Below are 22,783 nucleotides of genomic sequence, written 5' to 3'. Positions count from 1 at the left end.
TATATATATATTATAAAACACCAGAAGTCAATGGAAGGTCCCCAACATAATAGAAAAACAAATTCTGTGAAAAAAGTGCTGTTAAGTACAGGCTGTGTTAACACATCATAATTACAAAAAAAACAGAAAACAAAAAGAAAGTGATACAGAAGAATAAGTGGAAATGCATAACAGAAGAGGAGAGTGTGATGTGAGATATACGTGATGAAGAGGAGTGATGTGTGATAGAGAGGAGAACACTGGAGAGAACGTGTGCGTCCTCCAATGTCAATGTCAGTCCTTCAAGCTTAGTTAAATCAAAAGAAACCAAGGTCAACTACTGCAGAAAAGCTCCTGTGCATCTCAAGAGATGGAATGGAGCTCTCAATTACGATTTGTTCAAATACCAACTTTGTTTTAGATGTTTCTTTTAAAATTTCTTCTGAAAATTACACACAAGAGACACAGAGTAAGAATATAGATCTATAGAGCTATACAAAAAAAGAAAAAAAAATATATATATATAGTTAATTTTCTAACAATATTTTAATTGTATTATTTTATATATGTAATATATAAACTCAAATACTCACGCTGCTGCAATGCACTATGGCCACGGATCGCTGTAGGGTATACTGGTGTTTCAAAGCTCTGTGTGTAACTGTACGCAATCACACTTCTTGTATGTGTGCGTGTGTGTGATGGGCATGAGTGGGCATCTGTTCTCACTCCGCCATCTCTGTATGTTTAGATAATGCTGTAAATCTGCTGAGCTGTGGGTCGCTTGGTTTGTTTGCATGAGTAGGAGTGTGTAGGTGAGACGTGTTAGATGTTACCAGCTAATTACATCTTGGCAGTTGCTTTAAGTGTGAGCACGCATGTGTGTATGTCCGTGCACGCTCGTAGGCAGCTTCTGAACAGAAAGATACAATTTGTGCCAAAACTCGATGTGAAAATCTCCACAAAGTCAACAGTACAGACCAAGTATCTGAGCGCAGGCTCAGTAACATCAGATGAAGAAACTATTTCAGTACCACTGCTGCTTTGAAACCCTAAAAATGGCTTTTGGGTCATTTGTGTGGGCTAACTTTGTTATATAGTGCAGGAAAGTAACTCAGTGTAATAATTGGCTTCTTTACCCACACCACGGTAAAGTTAAAATTAGACTATTTTAAGCGAATGGAATTTTGTTTCCGATATTCCTTTTGAAAGAGGGCAGTACAAATTAACACTTAGAAATGTGACACAACACGACAATACTAGAAAAATCCTGTTATAACCAACAAACTGCAGGATGTCGGACTAATATCAAAAACTAACAACAAAACAACACCTTTCTTCCTCATATTGGGCTACGTTTTCTTTTGCGCCTGGTCTCTTGTCTTTTTCATTACATGGTTAAACCACACTGGAAATTAAACAAGATTTGGAAATGTGTCAGAATGTGCCACAAACACACTCTGCTATGTGGAAATGTGACAAAGCAATTTCCTTCCCCTTGTTTTCCCAATGTAATATATGTGCTAATTAGCCTAGCGCTGAGAAAAGCTCTCAGTAGCATTAGCATTGCCACTGTACCCTGCAAGGTAGCACTCTTTTGAAACTCATCTGCTTTTTTTTTTATTTTTCAACAGTCTTCTGCAGTCGTGCAATCTTGAACTACTAAACATACAGGCTACATTCAAACTTTCAAGATAATTTCAGTCAGCGATTTTGGTAAACATTATACTTAAAGGAACAGTTCACCCAAAAATGAAAATTCTGTCAGAACTTGCTCAACATCATGTTGTTCCAAACCAGTTTGACTTTCTTCTGTGGAACACAAAAGAAGATGCTGTGAAGAATATTTTGTCCATACAATGGAAGTCAATGGGGTCCAAACAAAACATTGAAAGTTTAATTTTTGGGTTAAATATTCTTTTAAGAAATTTTGATTGAAATTTCAGCGTACATTATAGAATGTTCATCATTTAAAAAAGCGATGATGAAACCACAGTATTTGTATACTGATTGGTCTACTTTCCTGCACTCATTTACATACTGAATTGTGATTGGTCTTTTATCTCTTCTATATATTCTACCTTATATAGTCACCTACTAAAAAGTGTCGCATTATCAAGCCAACAGAAAACAAAATGTCCGCTGAGTGTCATGACAGCAGTGTAATTCGTTTACAAACAAGCAAAGCCTAAAACATAAGCTTTCCTTTAACTTTAACACTATTAATGCACTAGAATACATCTCCAAGATGTTTGTTAGAAAAGCCTTCACATTTGAATTATTGTGCACAAACACTAGATAAATATTTTAAAAAGAGCAGACTGACATTCTAAATCAAACATCTCAAAACAACGTTCTTTAAACATCCAAAGGGTAATATTTTAGAGCTAATGCGTTAAAAATACGTCTTCCAGATGAAAACACATATTAAATAGACACTTGGGTGACATATATGTGCTTTCAGGCAATCTAGTTAGCAATAAGTCGGCATTTTAGCTGAAAACTACGAATTAAGTGATATGAAGACCTCAGGGCTTGCGCTGCACTCGATATCGAAGGGAACTAGGTCGAGAACAAACCGAGATAGTTCGACTAAAGAAGCCTAAAAAGAAGTTTATGATAAAGGAAGTGTAAGCTATGTTGGCCAAATATGTCAACTTGTGGTATTAACAAAAAAATAAATAAAAAGCCAACAAAAGACACATTTAACCACAATAATACCTATTGAAGGGGTCTCTCCTGTTTGGTCATACTCAGAGAGTTATTTCCGCACGGGATCAAGGAGTCAGAGAACATCTCTAATTATAGCACGACTCTGGGGGTCACAAAGCACTCTGATTTCAATTAGGGAGTCAATGACCTCCGAAATGAGCTCATTAGCATGTGGCCGGCCAAAAGGGAGGAGAGGGAGGTGTTTTTTTCCTACCTAAATGAGTGACCCAGATTGGCTGTTCTCAACTGGGGGATCAGAGCAGGATATAAAGAGAAGAGATCACTCTCTGGGGCCATGACACATGACAAAAGAGTCTAACCAAGAATGGGTGTCAGTTATTAACCTGCTTATATATGCTTATAAAAGTCGTTAATTTGCAAATGTAATGGGTGAAATACTAAGAACTTGAGATTGAATCAACAAAAAGTATGCTAAAATAAATACCTCTCTTTTATCAGACGGATAACCATCCAAAACAAGAACTCTGGGACTCTCGCCCCCAAGCTATCAGCCAAGATCTGGTGTGAAATAGCAAAGCGGGCCATGAAAATAACCGTGAAAATACTGTAAAATAATGTGCAGTTGTGAATGCATATAATCAGTAATAGCTGACTTTAATGCTTAAACGTTATTATATGTGGCTATATAATGCTTAAAATATCTTCTCTTAGATCGCTCATACCGGTAACAGTATTTCTGATAGCCAAAGTGAAGGACTCTAATGGAAGCAGATCTATTGAAACATTATCTTCAATCTCTTTATAATGGCTCACTCTTACAGTCTAAACTCCTTACAGTGATACGGAGGAAAGGCTTTGATTTTCAATCAAGCTCTCTGTCTTATGTCTTATGAGTCCCAGGAAATGGCCATATAATTCTCAGAGCCATCACACAACAAATGAAGTAACAGATTCTGTGATATCTACAGTACATGACACTTTTATCAGAAAACGCACGTTGTTGACTACAGGATCAGTGTCATTTGAGAAACCTGGATCAATTTAATCGTTCTCACGTCGTTCCAAACCCCTCTGACTTGAGAATATGTGGCAACGCAGAAGTAGAAATTCTGAAGAATGTTCAAGCTGCTCTTTTCCAAAAATGAAAGCAGATGGGTACCAACTCTAAAAATGACAAAGCAGCACCATAACTGTGGACAACGTGACTACACTGTATCCCAAGTCTTCTGAAGCCATATGATAATTTTGTGTCAACATTTTTCACTTTTCACTGAAAGTCCGGCTTTCAAATTTACATTTAAACTTCAGCTTTCACATATTCAAACTTGCCATGTCACAATCTGATTTTTGATGCCACTGATTTCGAACCTGGTGTTCAGAAGATCTGGCATATAGCACGGACGTCATATGAACCATTTTTATGGTGTTTTTTGATTGTGGTCACTGAACACTTTCTTTTTGTGGAAAAGAGCAGCATGAACATCCTGCTGAGCATCTCCTTTTGTTCTTTATGGAAGAAAATAAGTCAAACAGGATTGGAACAACTTGATTTATCCCAAATAAAAGCATCTTGCTCAAGGCTACAATAGTGACAGTTCATGAATCATCCCCTTTAAAGTTCGAACCTGCAGCCTTTCCCAGATATTTAACAGCAAAGCGACACAACCTACATATCTATCTTTCCCAGTCTTGCTTTCCAGAACTTTTGTTGTTATATCTGGTGTTATGAGAAGTGTAATCTGTCACTTTCTCTCTCTCCCGGCCACATGTCCACAACAGAATAAGGCAGGAGTCTCTTCCGCTGTGATCTCCATGTGGAGAGCAGCGTGCTTTGAATCATTTGCTCTCACATGAGCGTATGAAGACAAATGTCCAGCACCGTGTGAGATTTATCAGCACACCTGTTACATCGATCTACATCAGGACAGGACATCATGAGAGAAATGTTTTGAGGAGATAATAAAAGAGGGATGTGTGTGTTGGAAGTGTGTCAAGGTTGAAAAGCATTACAGAATTGGACCTTTGGGCTCAACCAATGGCATTTCGAATAACTTGGGATTAACTGTTTGTCTAAATAATGGAAGACAAAGAGAAAATGGGAAATGGGAATCAACCCAATCTCATGAGAAAATTATTTTATGAGGTGGCAATTTTGTATGAATTTATATGGTGAGATCTGTTCAAAAATGTCAGATTTTTAGAAGAACGTACAAAAACGTACAAATAAGATCATAAAGAGTAAAATAGTTTTGAATTGCCAGGAGATTTTGTTGAATCAATCGTACACTCAGCATCGCAAAATCAGGTTTATTTACAATAGCGCCACCTTACTGAGTGCAGGTATAGACATGATTTTATTTTATTTGAAATTTTTGGCAATTAAACTTTGACTCACACATGCACATTAAAATTCGCTCACCCTTCCGACCTTAACTACAGATGGGCATAGGATATAAATCATGTTTGATGTCATTTATTTGTGGTCACATCTGGTGTGGATGGAATGATAGAATGGCGATAAGGTCTGACAGCATTGGGAGGCACAAAGAAAAAAATGGATGAAACTGTCTTGAAGGCGTGCAAGTACTCCAGAGGACAAAGAGTGAGGGATGCATTAAAGGATGGTGTGAGAAAGCGAAAGAAGAAAGCAAGACTGATGGGTGAACTCTGAGGGAAGAGTGGGAGAGATTAAAGGAGGGATCGAAGGATAAAGTGAAGAGTGGAAAAAAGAGCAGAGAATATATTAAGACAAGGAGAAAGATAAGAGAGAGAGGCTGAAGGAACGTGACTGAGAAGTAGGTGGAAGAGAGAGGGTGATAGAAAGCATTAAAGCACACAAAAATGATCCGAAATAGTCATAATTTATTCAACCCTCATGCCGTTCCAAACCCGTATGACATTTTCTTCAATAAAATACAAAAGGAAAAATGATGAAGAATGTCCTGGTTGCTCTTTTCCATCCAATTACAATGGATGGAGATTGAGGCTTTCGAGCTTCAGAAAGAAAGCAAAAGCAACCTAAAAGCATCATAAGAGTCTACGACTTGTTCATTATCGGTGAATTAAACGTGTGAACTAGATCAGCCCGACTCGTGAACAAATTGTTTATACGAATTCATGCACAAATAGCTATTTTGAGTCAGATCTTTTGGTTCAGTAAGTTCAGTTGGTTCACAAACCCAGTATTAACAACTGGTTCATGAATCAAACTGATCTAGTTCACAAGTTCAACTCACTGATTCAGTAATTCAGATATATAACGCAAAAGTTGTATGTACTTTTATGGCGCTTCTGTGTCCTTTTGAAGCTTGAAAAACTCAATTTGTTGGAAATGAGTGATCTGTATTTTATGTATAATATATTTTTTTTGTGTTCCATGGAAGAAAGAAAGATTTGGACAGACATGAGGGTAAGTAAATGATCACAGATTTTTCATTTTTTGGTGAACTATCCCCTAAAAAAGCAGCTCAGGAAAAAAAGATAAAGAAATTAGCAAAAGAAGTAGAACAGGGCAGCAACCATTAATGGGCCAAAGATCTGACCTAGAAAACTGAAAGACACAGATGTCCCTTTCTTTGTCTGTATAAGAGGAATGTTACAGATTTAGTGACATCACTGTACATCTATCAAATGACGAGTAATCAAAACCACATAATTACGCTGTCATAGTATCAGGAAACTAGATTTTGACATTTTCACAAGAAAAATCTGTGGTGTTTACCGACACGAAACTCGCTGGCATGATTGCCGGGGTGTTTTGAGTGGTTGCCAGGACTTGTTGTGTGGATGCTGGGGTGTTCTGAGTGGATTTGAGTGGACTGCTGTGCAGTTGCTAGGGTATTCAGGGTAGTTGCTAGGGTGTTGTGGGTGGTTGCTTACTGGCCCAAGTCAAAAAATCTCACCCTCAAGTCTCTAAATATGACTTAGGTGCTGCCTTCAATCGAAGCCTATGAGATTTTTTAGCCAAAATGTGTGATGAATAGTAACAGCACACTTCTCAACAAGCTGCATAATTTGAGATATCATTCCTGTCCGTAACACAAGTTACATGCTCAAGTTTAATGCTTACATTTATAGGTTTGGTCACAACAAATTTGGCCAAAATTATCAATATTTTCTACATAAAACTGTGCAAATTATAGATACATAAATGGATCACTTTGAATCACGCAAAGCAAAATGTAAGTGACACTGCAGCATCGTGGAAGAGTCTCAGCCTCCACAGAGTTTTATGTCATAATCTTCTGACAAAATGTGAGAGTTTTGAAACAAAAGTCTGAGGTGTGTTGTGTAATAACCTCCTGACCAAATGTCAGAGCTTTGTGTGGTGCCTGCATGCTTGACCATGTAAGTATGTGTGTAGTATGTAGTGTGTAGGCTGTTACTGAGAGTGTTTCCAGGGAAACACTGGTATACCTCTGCTCTGGGTGTGGAGAGAAGGTCCGTTTTGGGCTTTACGGTTTTTCTAGTAAGAGAGAGAGAGAGAAAAGAAAGAATTGTGAACTTTAGATGAATAACAGAAGAAGAAGTGGTTTCTACAACATTTTCTCTGAGTTTTCGTGTACAAGACAGTCAAAGTGAAAGGCTGACAAACCTAAATGAGAATTTTATTGCTCAGAAGTTCCTCTTTTGTAGCTCCGGGGACTTAGGCTATGTTTCATTTAGTGCTGTCAAAATTAGCGCGTTAACGCAGGAGGTAAATATTTTTGCAGTTTAACTGCGTTAAATATAACGCAGGGATGGGGCTAGGGTTGGCCACCCCACTCACAACTGCTGCTTCTGTCTCTTTTTTTCTAGAGAAAAATTGCGTTTATTTAGACGCAGAACGTCTTTACGAACACATCAAACAGGGAACTTTTCAGATGCGCACTCCACTTCGCCTCAGCGACAGCTGCTAGTCAAACAAGCGCGGAAACTGTACAGATGACGAGGAGCTTCAGTAGAACAACAGTGAACGGTGGTCAGATGAGATGTTGTCAGGCCATATGTCAGTAAATACGAATTTTTCTGTCCTGTCAGCCGTTATACTGTGCTCGTAGCGTGTGCACTTCAATTGCATGCACAAATATGGCAGCGCGCTGTAGCCTGTATCATTTCATATTAAAGTGTCATTGAAACTACTTTCATGTGTGTCAGATTCGCATCACATTCAGCAGCGGCAGCTCTTAAAGTAATAGCAGCCAAATAACGTAATAATCCAGCTGCTGTGATGTCTGTTCATCAAAGAACAAAAGTAAAAAAAGAGCAAATCAATAACCTTTGTAGCTTTAAGGATTCATCTATTTTTAATTTAGAATTTAGTGTTTGATTACTTTATTCAATTTCTGTATATTTCCTACTTGCTTAAGGGCACAGGTAAATATGACATTTATTATAATGGGTTTATGTGAAGATTGTTTTAAGTTCACTTAATTTAGAAGTTGTTATTTTTTAAATTATAATTAATGATAAAATTGATAGCTCTCAATTATACTGTAATGTTGAATGGCCATAGTCAATGGTTAAATATTAGGAGAGAAATATCAATTTCCATAAATAACATAAAAAGATGCCATTAAACAAATATTAAAAATATTTTTTGTCTTTATGTTGTTTCTACATTAATTTGAAGATTGAAAGTAAAATTATTGCAATATAATAGCATATTTAAAAACAAAAACAAAACTTTGGTTTCATTTAAATCAATTTTGGATGTTTCTCCAAAAACTCCTTAGCTCAGATAAATTGGTCTTAGAACATTTGATTTGGATCTTGTCAAACCACCTACTCTGAGACATTACTGAGCTCTTATAGACACAGGAGCAGCTAAATTTTCCATTTGCTCTTGATTCAATCACATTAAACAAGAAATTAAACGCATAGACATGATTGGCAGAGCCACAAAACTTTTCTATTGAATAATGGCAGCAGAAAGTTAGCAGAACAGCAGAATCCTGTAAAAGTACACAGTGAAGTGCTGGAAGGAGAAATTAGGGATTGTGGGTAGGCTCCTACACTCTGCGTGTGGGGGGCCGCAAGCGGCGCAGGGCCCGGGGGACCTGTTGGCCGTCCGACTCAGTCTGGTAGAAAAACATCCGTATCAGATCATCCAAGAGTACCCAGGTAGGCAGACAAAGCAACCTCTAAAGAACAGAGAGATAGAGTTTAGACTTGTTTAGTAGGATGTTTTTAGCTGGAAATTAAATTAAATGTGGGGGGTTTTTTTCAGATGGATGTCATATTTAAATATAGTATTGAATGCTACTGAACAGAAAATGGCATTTGAGATGTGACGAAAACTACATTGTGGTGGGAATTTCCATGACTTTTAGAATAAAGAACAAATGGCGTAATTCTCCATTTGCATGCATATGTGCTTTATATCTACACATTTTCTTAAATTTAACAGGCTCAAAAGTTCCCATAGTTGAAGAATCACCCTTAAATTAAATCAAAACTGACAAGTTAAGCTGACAGAGAGTGACTTAGGCTTTGAAAAAAAGAGAAGTAACAAAAAAAGGAACTGTTTTTTTTCTTCTGGTACTTCAATACAGTGCTGTTAATACTGCAAAGATTTCAAACCCTAAAACACATGAGTGCAACAATTACCAAGCACAACTCCCACCAATGCAATATGACTGTGATACAACCGAAAACATTTAAGAAATTTCAAAACTGACTCACCTTCATGTAATTGTTGAGCTCTGGGATTCTGCTCTCTGCAATCTCCTTTTTGTTTCCCATAAACACCTTACCTGTGGCGAAACAAACAAGCGGCGGAAATAAGTATTTATGTCTCAAAACAAATTAGTTTGTAAACTAAACAATCAAAAGCTAGCCAAAGGGTGCCTCTGAATCTCTTTAGTGCTAACACTAATTAGCGCTTAGCGTAATGTGTGCCCAAATATTACACTAAATTACTTTCTCATTTGTATTTTTGATTTCACCGAACGGAAATGTTAATAATGCGCACAGTGAACAACGATGAGATGTCTGTCATTAGAGTCAGAGGGTCATTCTCAAAAGCACTTTATTTTATTTATCCATTCATACAAGTTGGTTTGAATCCGATTTTAACATCATTTTAATGGCTATGCAATAATTCCAACTTAAATCTTCTAATTCTCACCGCTGTCTCTTAAGCTATCTATCCTTTCTAATAAGCTTCATTATAAATCTGCATGAACTAAGCATTAGTTAGATCTGAATGGCACGAGCAAAGCAAGAGACATCCCTTTATAGTGCATCAGAGCAGACATTGCTAATGTCCTCATATAAACTTGCCAATTATCTTTCCATTGCGTAATACTGCATAATCAATATTACTCATTGGCTTGAGCAATCAGTTGTCATGAAGATAGTAAGTCCAGGGATAATTTGTAATATAATTGGGCTTGATTTAACTTGGCTCCACTAGGTTCAGGTTTAGCTGGCAGGGAGCCTGTTGGCTTGCAGTCTTTAGGTGACCTTAATGAAACAGTGGGTAGGGTGCCAAAGAACAACCTCTCCTTCCTTTTGAATTCAATTATACACATACTCGTTTGGTCAAAGACGGAGAAGGGGACAGGCAGTGAAAAAGAACACGAGACAAAGAGAAAGAGGCCTGAGACATAAGGCTGATTAAAAAGGGATCAGAAAAGAGGTTAAAGACATTAGAGACTACAGAATGAAACAAGAGTAGATAACACTACTACGATGACGTAGATGGTGTTATTACTTCTTCTATAGGGTTGGTGTTGAATCAAGTACTGGTTCATATTCCATTTAAAAATATGATTGTTGATGATGTTTGGTTCTGACGAGTCTCAGGCGGTCTCAGACTTTTGGGACCTTTCAAACAAATTCAAACAAATTTGAAAAATGCATTTCCATGTGCGTGCAAATATTTATGTGTGGATTGATGAAGTGAATGTAGATGAGGACAAGAAGAGACAGACAATGGTGTCAGTGTCAGTGTCAGTCAAAAGGATGCTACTCATCTAATTTTCCTGGCAATACAATGCTATTTCCTTCATCTGTCTCTTGTCTGTGCTGTTCTCCATCCCAATCACAGAAGTTCTAGTTAATCAGTAACTCTGTGGGAAACACTTCAAGTACTCAAAGAACAAAGTCCACCTAAGGAGTGAACTTTGACTCTGGAGGAACAGCAAATGTGAGACAATGGAAGGTGGTGTAGCTAAAGGGCTCACACATGGTGTGATCCATGATCTGATGTTTTGAAATCATTTTTCCGACCATACAATTTGTTCCTGCATCTAACCATGGGGTGTCCAATCCTGCTTCTGGAGGATGACTATCCTGTAGAGTGTAGCTCCAACTTGTCCCAACATACCTGCCTGGAAGATTCTAGTAATCCTGAAGATCTCGTTAACTTTGATTCAGATGTGTTTAATTGGGCTTGACAGGGCACCCCAATCTAGCCTGTTGTTGTTTTTGAACATCTTCTTAGATTTTTCTGAGCTCTCCACAGCTAAATTTGTGACTTGAAGTCTCCTGTAATGCTCCTACACAACCTCATCCAGGTGATCATCAGTTGACGGGTTGAAGTTATGGCTTCACGAATCTTATCTATATGGTTGTACTTGTTTCTTCTACTTTTATCTTGACAGTACCTGTACCCCCTCATACTTGTTGTATATTGAGTTTTGAGACTTGGGTCGGATTGTTAGAGAGATTACTTTTGGCTGCCGTCAGATTGGTGACAACCCAAGTCATGATCATTGCACTCTTAAGCGAAGCCCTTGACCTCAGGTTGTTCAAAAGCAGGAGTGTCCAATCCTGATCCTAGAGGGTCACATTTCTGCAGAGTTTAGCACCAACCCTAAGCAAACACACCTGAACCAGCTATTCAAGATATTCAGGATAGCTATAAACTTCCAGGCAGGTACGTTGGAGCAGGTTGTGGAAAGGTGGCCCTCCAGGAGCAGGATTGGACACCCTTGCTTAAGGTGGATTAGTAATAAGTTCATGGCATTGCTGAAGGATGTGGAAACTAATTCCACTAGCTCTAGTTGTGCGGTGAACCTTAAGCAAGAACTTTAATGGACTTTACAAATTTGCACAATGCATCTAAATAACTAGTTGTTCAGTTCAGTTCTGTACATACTGCACAAATTTAATGAAACTTCAGTTTTTAGTCATTTTGTAGTTATGTGGCTGTCACTCCAAATGGGACTAAAGGGGACATAACACACACAGTTTCCGCCAATCTCAGTACCTATAGAGTAGTATTGCATCCTGCATATCTCCAAAGAGTCTTTAGTTTTGTCTAGGGCTGCCCCCTAATAGTCGACCAGAAGAGGCTTGGTCAACCAAAATTTTATTAGTCGCTTAGTCCCAGAAAAAAATAATTCCACAGGCAAAGTCACGCAGTCCGTGACTAACAGATCGTTAACAGCTGGTCTATGTGGTAATACAGTACATCGGGCAGGACATTCAAATGCTCGCCTATCATTCATCAACCTCAAATATGGCTTATTATCTAAAATATGTAAACTTATGTAATACTTGTATTAGCAACTTTACATGACCGCACAATCTAATGTTAACCTAGAGAAATGTGCCCTGTTCAAGTGTCTGTGCGGAGTGTGGAGCTGAACAGCATTCACTGCAGGACAGATGGAGGCGCCGGTGTGCTCACTTGCTCTTAAAATACTCCGTAATTTTTGGTCATACAGATGAGAGTAAATCAGCTTTCGAATCTGTAAAGACTCTACGTTTGTTTGTGTGCACTCACAATACCGTGCTTTTGTAAAATAATGAAAGCAAACATGATGCGCTTTCTGCCGTCTCGGTCTCTGTGAACTTGAGCGCTAAACTCTGTGTATATCTTTGCCTTACAGACATTCAAAATATATCTATATAGAGTGAAATGTCTACTTTCAAATGAACCAATTCAAATGGAAAACACATTCTCAGATTATGTAATCCGTATGAAACATGCATACAGGCGCATCCACTACTGTGGAGATGACGATCCAGTGTCACCGACTTCATCTCTGAAGCTGAAAACAAAGAAAGCACTATTTTATCAAATTATTAAAATTTGAATGCAGTCTCCTTACTGTTTTTCGCTGACACATTCATAATCATTACTTCTGCCGGTGCGCTGTGGCAAGCTTTATGCGTGTACTTGAGCGCTTATTAGGCTATGTAGGCAATTAAAGGCTCATTATAATGATTTAAATGGTTTATTAATAAACGTGGGATTAGTCGACTAATGCTTCAAATGAACGACTACTAGCCGACTAGAAAAATCCTTACTCGAGGGCAGCCCTAGTTTTATCAGACTTATAAAAGAAAGATACAGCTGTACCTCTTCTCTCAGAAAACAGTCGAGCTCTGAGAGAAGTGCTGTGGGTGGAGCTAAAGAGTCACGAGCATGCAAAGCTTTTGCGTAACAATCGTCAGCAAGCTGTAACATCGACATAATTCCCTTAACGCTGGGTTCTTTGGGAAGCTGAACAAGGTTATCTTTCCCTCACAACCAAAAACACACTTCTTTGGTGACATTGTTGATTTTGTGGTCATAAGCAATATGTAAAATCTCGAGCAAGTCCTGTGCAGCACTGCTGACAACATTGATGGGTGTGCTCTTGCTCTCACTCTGGTTGACGTGTGCATGCGGGAGAAGTGCCCATAAAAGGAATTCCGCCCTTTATGACGTCATACAAGGCCATACTCGAGAAAAAAAAAAAAAACACTTTTCGAAACTGAAGGAGTGTATTTGGAGTGAAATATTCCATCATACATCAAATTCGTTTTTTTGAGACTTCATGAGAGGTCATGTTTAGCATGAGAATCCAACTCTTTAGCAGTGTAAATAAGTCAGAATGCATGAAATAGCATTAGACATCCCCTTTAAGCACCTACAGTAGTAGAGACGGGACAACGGTATTTAGCTGCAGTGTGTATGTGGCCTGTGCTAATGAACCTAGATTTCACCAGGGCTCTACATCGCTGTTGTTTTAGATGAGGCTGTGCAACAGCGGCTTAGTCACAGACCTGGCAGGGTAGGTAGTTGGCAGGTGTAGTATCCCGGCTGGGCTTCAGCTGAGTACTTAAGCTCCAAACTCTGGTGTAGAGTGAAGAACTGACGATACCTTCTGTAGATCAGGTATTTACTGTTGCCTTTGGCCTTCACCTCAATTACGAACCTCTGTAAGAAGGTGATAAAGAACAAAAGTCAAAAACTTATGCAGTATGCATAAGTTATGTTATGCAGTAGTTTATGAAATTTAAAAACATTGAAAGTGACACAATGGCAAAAGACATCAGGCTGACAGGTGTGAACATAGACAAACAAGTAAAACAATTTTTTTTTAAAGAATGCAAGAATGTGTCCCCTTGACAATATTTAAGACTGGCATTTTATACATATGGCATTTAATAGTATTTTGTAGTTGGATGCTGTTGGTTAAACATAAATCACAGGTAATAGGCAGACTATAAGGCAGACAAATTATAAAAGCCAGGCAGACTAGAGGAAAGGTCAACTACAGGGGTTCAGGTCTGGGGAAACTCACATAGTAAACAATGAAACCTTTCTTTTCCTCAATGTCAGCAATGGTTGCAGTGACTGGGATGTTGTCTGGAAGCTGGTCGAAATCACTGTCAGGTAAACAAATGTTACAAACATTTTGATTAGCACAGAAAATATGTCCTGAAATATGTTTTTTAATCAATGTTACAGTAATGAATTTACAATAAAATAATCTGCTCCAGCATTAAAAGCATTTTTTTTTTTGTGTACACACAATATAAAGATTATATTCTTTGTTGAAACACTTACATTAATACTACTACCACTACTACTACTAGGCCTACTGCTACTACTACTACTAATAATAATAATCAAAAATCAGATGTTTTATAGTTGTCTAAACTATACTTTTTGAGATGAGAATACTTTTCTATGTGGATAAATCAATACCCACAATTGTATTTATATTTTTAAATTGTGAGATAAATTGAAATATTTTCTGGATAATTTGCATTATGTCATAAACAAACTTGTGTTAAATACTGAAAATGCTCATTTACCCCACATTTTTTTTTATGTGATTAGTAGGCCTGCACATAGTGTTATGACATGGTGGACTAGTCTTGTCTAGTGTAGTATAGGTTTAGTCAACTATACTAAAATGAGACTATCTGTTGTTCCATAGTACACTCCATCCAATACAGTATAGCCTACTACTGTATAGAATAATAATTACACCACAGCATAGTATTTTAAAGTAGTTACAAGCTGAACTGGAATAGTACACAAACACTACGTCCTGAAAGCGACTCTACTACAACGCAGGAACCTCGGCTTTGATATCACGAATATTAACGACGAGAAAATAATAATAAAGAGATGATTTCGCTCACCTTTCATCGCGCAGCTGTTGCGGGAGAGACATGCTGGATGGTGGGGGATTCAGAGCTCTTCAGACGCTCACAGACAGAGACAGACAGAGTGTGATTAGTTGAGTAAAGTGGAAGTCAAGCTTCTGGTGGTTTTCTGAGGCGGGTTTACAGTTGCACGTAAACCAAAGGGGAAGTGAAAGAGTCCCGGTGGGGGACTTTAGCATGAGGACTTCACAAACTAAAGCGCAATATAGAAATCCTGGCCAGGACGCGTCCTGGGAAAATGGCACGTATGATCACCCTACCGTTATTGGGTTCAGAAACAACAGAATGGAGAACACCGGTATGAAGAGGCGTTTAAACTGTTTCAAGTGGAAGCCAATTTGAATTGTGTTTGTTTTTTGTTTTTTTTTACTTGACGCGAGTAATAAGGCTAATAAAAAACGCTCAGCGAGACGCGACGCAAAGACCAAGACGTGCATCATGAAAGAACGCGACCTGTTTAACGCCCACTTAAACTCTGTACTGTTGAATAAGAAAGACAGAACGACAGAGAGAAAGGAAGAAAGAAAGAAACCAACCCCTAATGTTAATAATTCAAATTTCATTCTCGTAGTGTAGTTGAATCTTTTTCTCTTTCAGTTCGGCAGTCCGTCTGATTAATTATTGAGTATGAAAGGAATTCACCTGCAGCTCACCTGCTACAAGTCATCAGGTGAGACAGGTCATTGAGTACATTTACATGGACAACAATACTCCGATTTCAATACGATTAAGACAATACTCTGATTAAGTATCTACCATGTAAACAGAGATTTTTGATTACCTTAATCCGGCTAAAGTCATAATTGAAGTAAACAGAAATCGAATTAAGACATGTGGAGCATTCCTATTTTAGTCGCATTACTGAAGTGCAGTATAGACATGTAAACACCTTAAAGGGTTAGTTCACCCAAAAATGAAAATTAGGCTGTGTTTTACTCACCCCCGAGGCATTCTAGGTGTATATGACTTTCTTCTTTCAGACGAATCAAGTCGGAGTTATATTAAAAACTGGCCTGGCTATTCCAAGCTCTATCATTGCAGTCAGCGGGTGTTGCAGTGCTTCAGTCCAAAAGAAGTAAAATAAAAAGTGCACATCCATAAAAAAAAGTGTCTCGCACGGATCCGGGGGGTGAACAAAGGCCTCCTGCGATCCGCTAAGGGAAGCCTTTGTTCACCCCCCGGAGCCGTGTGAGACACTTTTTTTATGGATGGGCACTTTTCATTTAACTTCTTTTGGACTGAAGGACTGCAACACCCACTGACTGCAATGATAGAGCTTGGAATAGCCAGGACACTTTTTTATATAACTCCGACTGGATTCGTCTGAAAGAAGAAAGTCATATACACCTAGGATGCCTCTGGGGTGAGTAAAACACAGCCTAATTTTCATTTTTGGGTGAACTAACCCTTTAATCACATTATTACCGTCGTGTAGGACCTTTCGCCGCATTTTGCAACAGGATACACACACGGCAGTGCTCAACCGTTTGACGGCAAATAAAATAGCTTCAACACCTGCCGTCGTATGCACATACAAATAATTAACTGCACTTGAAGCTTTCATAAAATTAAAAATGAAACACCCAAAACTGTACATGGCATCATCACAAAGATGAACTATATGTTTATACGTGAAATTCCGGAGGGACGTCGGATGGCGTCACGTGGGGACGTAATGACGTGTGCCATTAATCGAACTATGTACTATAACATGTAAAACGGGAACATGAAAGGAATATTCTAAAAGCAACTCATGTAAACACCATAATCATAATATTGGCTTATTTAGAATAAGGTAAATAATTAGATTACTGATGTCCATGTAAACGTAGTCACTGTTGCACTACATAGGCCTACTCGGTTGTGAACACAGGCTTAAAGTATTTAAAGATGAAATAATATAATCTGTTAATTTCTTCCATGGGTCTCGAGAAGCAAATTCTTGAAATTATCATTTCTGCACAATGCTAGTATCACCAAATGGATGGAGTTGCAAAAATATTGAATGTTCCGCTCCAAGCTATCATTGGTCGGCTAAACAAATAGTCCCACCCATAAGCCACGCTATTGGTTGAACCAATGTTGCCAATTCAGGTCGCTAAAAAAAAACAACAAAAAAAACAGAATTTTGATATGGCCACAATGTTACCTTTTTTCATTGTTAAAATACTATTATCACACACACACACACACACATATATATATATACATATACATATATTACTTAAATACTACTAATACCTATTTGGGAAACCTGTTTGAAAACAATAGTTAATTTTGCATTTTTATTTGGTGCCATTGTAGCCAGAAATCACACACGTAAACTTCAAATGTTCACAAATCAAATTTAGTCATTTAGCCTATAAAATAAATAAATAAATAAAATAAAATTAACAGCTAAATGTTTTAAAATTGCATGAGGCTGAAGATAATTTTTATTTCATTTTTGGTTGAACTATTCCACCAAGAAACATCAGCAGAATTAAAGGCTTGTGAAGGATTGAGATGCAGAAAAAAACTCAACCTACAGGTTACACACATGCCTATGTTTACTGCTCGCGCATATGTTCTCATAAAATGAGAGGAGGAGGGTGTTAAGACTTGACTGACAGGGCTTCTTTGAATCTAGAGATTGTTTCCCAGACAGTGTTATGGGCTTGTATTATTAGGACACATGTTGCCTACACTTGTTCATATGTGCTAGAAATAGTAGGCTATGCTTTATGTATGCATGACATTGAAGAATAGATGTGTATTCACTAGGCTGTCAAAAAATTATTGAATAATTTTCATGATCAATCGCATATCAATATCATTCCAATTTCTTAAATGTTTGCCATAAATTTGTCCTGCCATATATTTTTCATCATTGTATATTCTATTTTGGCTATTATGTAAGTAAAATATTATTTCATGTTGACTTTCAAACTGTCAGTCACACCCACCACAAATGAGATCACTTTAATATATCAGTTGTTTCTTGTAGACTTGTAAGTGTCCTGCTTCTCAAATGTATCTACTGAGAAAATAGCTCATGCGTGAGTTTCAGAAGAGAGTGCAACAATATATCAAGTTTCTCAAGTTTGCCTAGATTGTATGTCAACTATTGTCAGTTTTGTGTTTCTTTGTGTCTGTTCCTTCAGGAGAAACATCTTTTACACCTAAATAAATTCATATGAAAAGAAAAAATGTAAATTTTGCTTACATATAAGAAACAAAGACTAGTTAAGTCCCAACAGTGACCAAAAAAAAAAAAAAACTTTCTACTTGCCCTTGCCCTACTTATTTTGAGATTGCATGACGGTGTTCAGTATTCACACTTATAGACCTTATGCATCAGAGAAACAAGTGGTCAGTCATCTTTAGATTTTTGTCTTTGAACTTCCATTTTTGCGGTAGCTCTATAGCAGTGGTTCTCAAACCTCTCCATGAAGTACTCTTTGTCATCACGTCAGTCCACACACACACACACGTTAGTTTCTGTGAATTGTGGGGACTTTCAATAGACTTCTATTACTTTTATACTGACCAAACGATATTTTCTATCCCCTAACCCAGTGGTATTCAAACCTCTCCATGAAGTACCCCCAGCACTGCACATTTTGTATGTCTCCCTGTATCTGATACACCCACTTCAGGTCTTGCAGTCTCCTCTAATGAGCTGGTGAGTAGAATCAGGTGTGATAGATGAAGACATACAAAATGTGCAGGGCTGGGGGTACTTCATGGAGAGGTTTGAGAACCACTGCTCTATAGCATCGCTGTTGAAGAGTAATTAGCTGGTTAAGTGGATTTACTTATTGTATAGTTAATAAATGAGCATTGTAATGTTCAAAGCGGATGTATTAAAGGGGTCATCGGATGCGAAATGCACTTTAACATGTTGTTTGAACACCCCTTTCTCAAATCAAGCCATTCTCAGCTTCTTGTCTGTGTGACGTCACACAGACCCAGGCCCTCCCACGATAGTTGATTGACACTAGTGTTTAACCTTAGACCGCCCTGAGTGAGCTGTCATTAGTCCACCACTGTTTCGACGCAGGAGCAGATGTAGACAAGAATGATTTTATGTTTGATTACGTTTGTTTCTGAAGGGAATGCTCCCCTGATCTGCCTAAATGCATTTATGTTTGTGCGAATCATTTGTGATCCAGCTTCACCTACAGCAGGGGTGCCCACACTCGGTCCTGGAGGGCTTTAGCTCGGACCCTAATTAAACCTGAACCAGCTAATCAAGTTCTTACTATACTAGAAACTTCAAGGCAAGTGTGTTGAGTCAAGCTGGAGCTAAACTCTGCAGGACACCGGCCCTCCAGGACCGAGTTTGGGCACCCCTGACCTACAGAATAAGTGAGTATACGTTTTTTTATGAATCTTTGCAAATCTGCTTTCCTAATAACGTGCTAGTTAGCAAGTTTCACGATGAATGCGTCTAAAGTTTACTATCTCTTAGAGAGCGGCTCGGAAGAGAGGGGCGGGGTGAGCAGAGCTCATTTGCATTTAAAGCAGCATGCAAGAAAACAGCTTGCTCTGAAAAGAGCTGTTTTTAATAGGGTAAAAAGGGTGTTGTTTTACACTACCATTGAGAAATTGTAACCAAAGTATGTTATAGACTTTTCATTAAGACCCTACAGAATCATATCAACTTGTGGAAAATGACCCCTTTAACAAATGTCTGTAGACTAGCCCTGCATTCCATTCAGAAGGGCTCATCCCTATGCCCTGATCCCTTCAAAGGGTTTACCCTCCGGAGTGAGAGCTTCGAAGGGTTGAAGGGTGTAGGGGACCAAACAACTGTTCCTTGAAGTGCCCTTCTGTGTCATCATCCCGTGCCCATATGGAGGCACCGTCATCATGCAAAGAATCAACGCAAAGAATCATGAGGGGCCGAAGTGTCCATCAGTTGTACCCTTCGAAATCCTTCATTCCGAAGGGCCCTTTGAAGTGGCCAGTTTTGAGCACTTCGGTTTGGAACGACTCTTCAATATGGCAGCCATGATTGTTTTTACTCCGAAGTGCCCTTCGGAGGGTGATATATCCCGTTTGGAACGCACCGCAAAAAATAAAAAGCGGAAGATAAAAGACTATGAGTGCAGCGCTGAAAAGGGGCAGAGCTACGTAAGGTCTATAGTCCAAGACCACTGTTGTATTAGGTAACAAAACAATTGATGCGATAAATCAAAAAGAACATTCCTATCATAATGAAACAATAAGAAACAAAAGCTGTTCTATTTAGTTTCTATATGTTATATTCAATAAGAAGGCATAATATGTCCGGTTTTGGGGCAATACTATGAAACCCATTGACCAATATAGGACCAAAACTACTTTATATTCAAGATCATAATGAATAAAGCTGGCATCACAGATTATAATGCTCATTTTGTTACGTCATGTCACTCGTTTTATTATTATAAAAAAAAAAACCGCGAGGTTAAGAATTGAACTTTTAACTTGAGCGCTGTGTTTTTAGAATGGCATTTCTTGAGCAGTGTTGCCAACTTAGCAATTTTGTTGCTAAATTTAGCAACTTTTCAGACTACCCTAGCAACTTTGTCTTCCAAAGGCACCTAGCAACAAATTTAGCTGTTTTTTAAAATTTATTTGGCAGCTTTTAGCAACTTTTGATAAGTGACTCAAACGATAAAAAGGCACAATTTACCATTTAAATTACACAAAAAAAGGAAACCAAAGATGCCTAGCAGTACACACGTTACAGGAATTAAGTTAGCTGCTATTTGCAATTGTTTAATAGTAATAATAATAATAATAATTGAATACTGTTATTTTTCATTTATGAGACACTTTGTTAGTAGCTTGTACCTGTGATTGTTGATGAGTTAGTACACTGTAAGAAAAATATGCAGAAAAATGGAAAAGGTGCTAGTAATTTTCCAGGACATTATCCGTTATCCGTTGTAACCCGAAAACACAAAATACAATGCGTAATTAAAAATGCAGGTACAAAAATCTGTGGAAAAATCAATCCAGAAAATGCCTTCATATTAACACAGTAGATTGTGCATTATTTGTTTACTTTTCTTAGAGTGCAGCATACTAACTAACTACTAATAAACTGCTTTAAAGTATAAAACTTAAATTGTAATTGTTCAAAAATGTGTACGTTTTCAATAATTCAATGGATTTAAAAATAGTTATTTATATTTTAATATTATATTATGCATTTATATTGCTACGAACAAATCTAAATTAACATATATAAAATATATATATATATGTTTTTGCTGAGATTTGACACAATTTTGCATCGTGATTACGTAATGACGTCATCACGCAATGTCATCACAACATCATTTAGCAACTTTTAGCAACAAATCAACCTTCCTTTAGCAACTTCCCCTGAAAATTAGTTGGCAACACTGTTCTTGAGCGGGACGCTGCAAAAGGCGGAAGTGCGACGGTCAAACACATCAGACTAGTGCGTGTTTACATATAAAAGCAGTGCAGTGGAATGGAAAAACACGTTCTGTGTGAACGAACGACTGTAAGTTCTTTTTGACCAGTCACCATTATCATCCCCTCTTCTCCGTCCTCTCATCACTCCTTATTTATTAGCAGGAGGACAGTCCATTTGTGGATCCGTTTTCTTTCTATTTCTGTCTCCCTCTGCCTTTCTTTCAGTCTTCGTTTTTCTCTTCCACAGCCAACACCGTGTTTGAGTATTGCTGAGGCAGGGTAATGTAATAGGGCCGGTAGAAATAGTGAAACACTCTTGCATGGTGAGAGAACAGAGGGTCAAACAGTACAGAGAGAGAGAGAGAGAGAACCTGGAGTAATCATGTAAGATCAAGTTACAGTAACAATATTCTGATTTCTAACAGATGGGAAGTGCTGTGTTAAAAGGGAATCCCTAAGAGGAAGACAGATTTGGGCTCCATTTCCTGTTCTGACCCATGAAAACCATCAGAATATATATATTCTGTTACTGATTACAAATTACATGATGAAAACGGTTGGTAACAATCTAGTTTACTCTTTTTACGTAATGTATTCTGACTACTTTTTAGATTACTTTTAGACCTAACTTGTTTTAAACTCATAATTATGTAAAAAAAAAAAAACAACAACAGAGAGAATGAAAATATATTCCATTATTTGATATCAACATCATATGAAGTGCATTAAAAATTACACCAGGGTTTAATGGGGTAATCACATAAACCATAAAAAAGTAACTGTAATCTGATTTAAAATGTAATATAATCCAGTAATGAGTACTCTATTTTTGAAATCTGATTATGTATTATGTAATCAGTTACTACCCAGCACTATATAAATAAATAATTTAATATAATACTGTATACATATATATATACATACACATACTGATAAAAACTGTATAGCCTGAATGCACTGTAAATCGCTTTGGATAAAAGCGTCTGCTAAATGCATACATTTATTTATTTATTATATAATTTTCAGCATCATTGCTCCAGACTTCAGTGTCACATGATCCTTCAGACATTATTCTAATATGCTAATTTTCTGCTCAAGACACATTTCTTAGTATTATTAAATTGTTGTGGTGCTGAGAACACCTCAATCGCTTAGGAGTCATTCTTGTCTACAACTGCTTCGGCGGTGAAACAATGGTGGACTGATGATAGCTCACTCAGGGCGGAGCTAAGGTAAGACACCAGTCCAGTCTGTGCTGAGACGCTACTGTCAATCAAACTATCGTGGGAGGGGCCTGTCTGTGTGACGTCACACAGACAGGCATCTGAGATCGGCT

General features: G+C 37.8%; 2 protein-coding genes across 3 annotated transcripts in view; one reads left to right on the top strand and one right to left on the bottom strand.

Moving 5' to 3' along the window:
- LOC107704554 (neutrophil cytosol factor 4-like) overlaps positions 1-15,630 on the bottom strand; it is a 35,820-nt gene extending 20,190 nt beyond the window's left edge. Inside the window, exons 1-7 of one of the 2 annotated variants that reach the window (XM_016507506.1) lie at positions 15,567-15,630; positions 15,007-15,139; positions 14,157-14,241; positions 13,636-13,789; positions 9,316-9,386; positions 8,647-8,774; positions 7,069-7,117 (exon numbers count right to left, since the gene is read on the bottom strand). In XM_016507506.1, the coding sequence (XP_016362992.1) occupies positions 7,069-7,117; positions 8,647-8,774; positions 9,316-9,386; positions 13,636-13,789; positions 14,157-14,241; positions 15,007-15,038 (519 nt within the window). In that variant the 5' untranslated portion in view covers positions 15,039-15,139; positions 15,567-15,630. Of the gene's footprint in view, positions 1-7,068; positions 7,118-8,646; positions 8,775-9,315; positions 9,387-13,635; positions 13,790-14,156; positions 14,242-15,006; positions 15,232-15,566 lie in introns of those variants that run through there. The other variant, XM_016507505.1, reaches the window with a different exon arrangement.
- The window catches only part of LOC107704556 (parvalbumin-7-like), a 34,239-nt gene that overhangs the window by 2,152 nt on the left and 9,304 nt on the right, over positions 1-22,783 (top strand). The window lies entirely within an intron of this gene.

This window comes from Sinocyclocheilus anshuiensis, unplaced genomic scaffold (genome assembly GCF_001515605.1).
Source record: "Sinocyclocheilus anshuiensis isolate Anshui unplaced genomic scaffold, SAMN03320099.WGS_v1.1 scaffold2038, whole genome shotgun sequence".
Lineage (NCBI taxonomy): Eukaryota > Metazoa > Chordata > Actinopteri > Cypriniformes > Cyprinidae > Sinocyclocheilus > Sinocyclocheilus anshuiensis.
The sequence above is the reverse complement of the archived record's forward strand: the minus strand, read 5'-3'. Positions and strand labels throughout refer to the sequence as shown.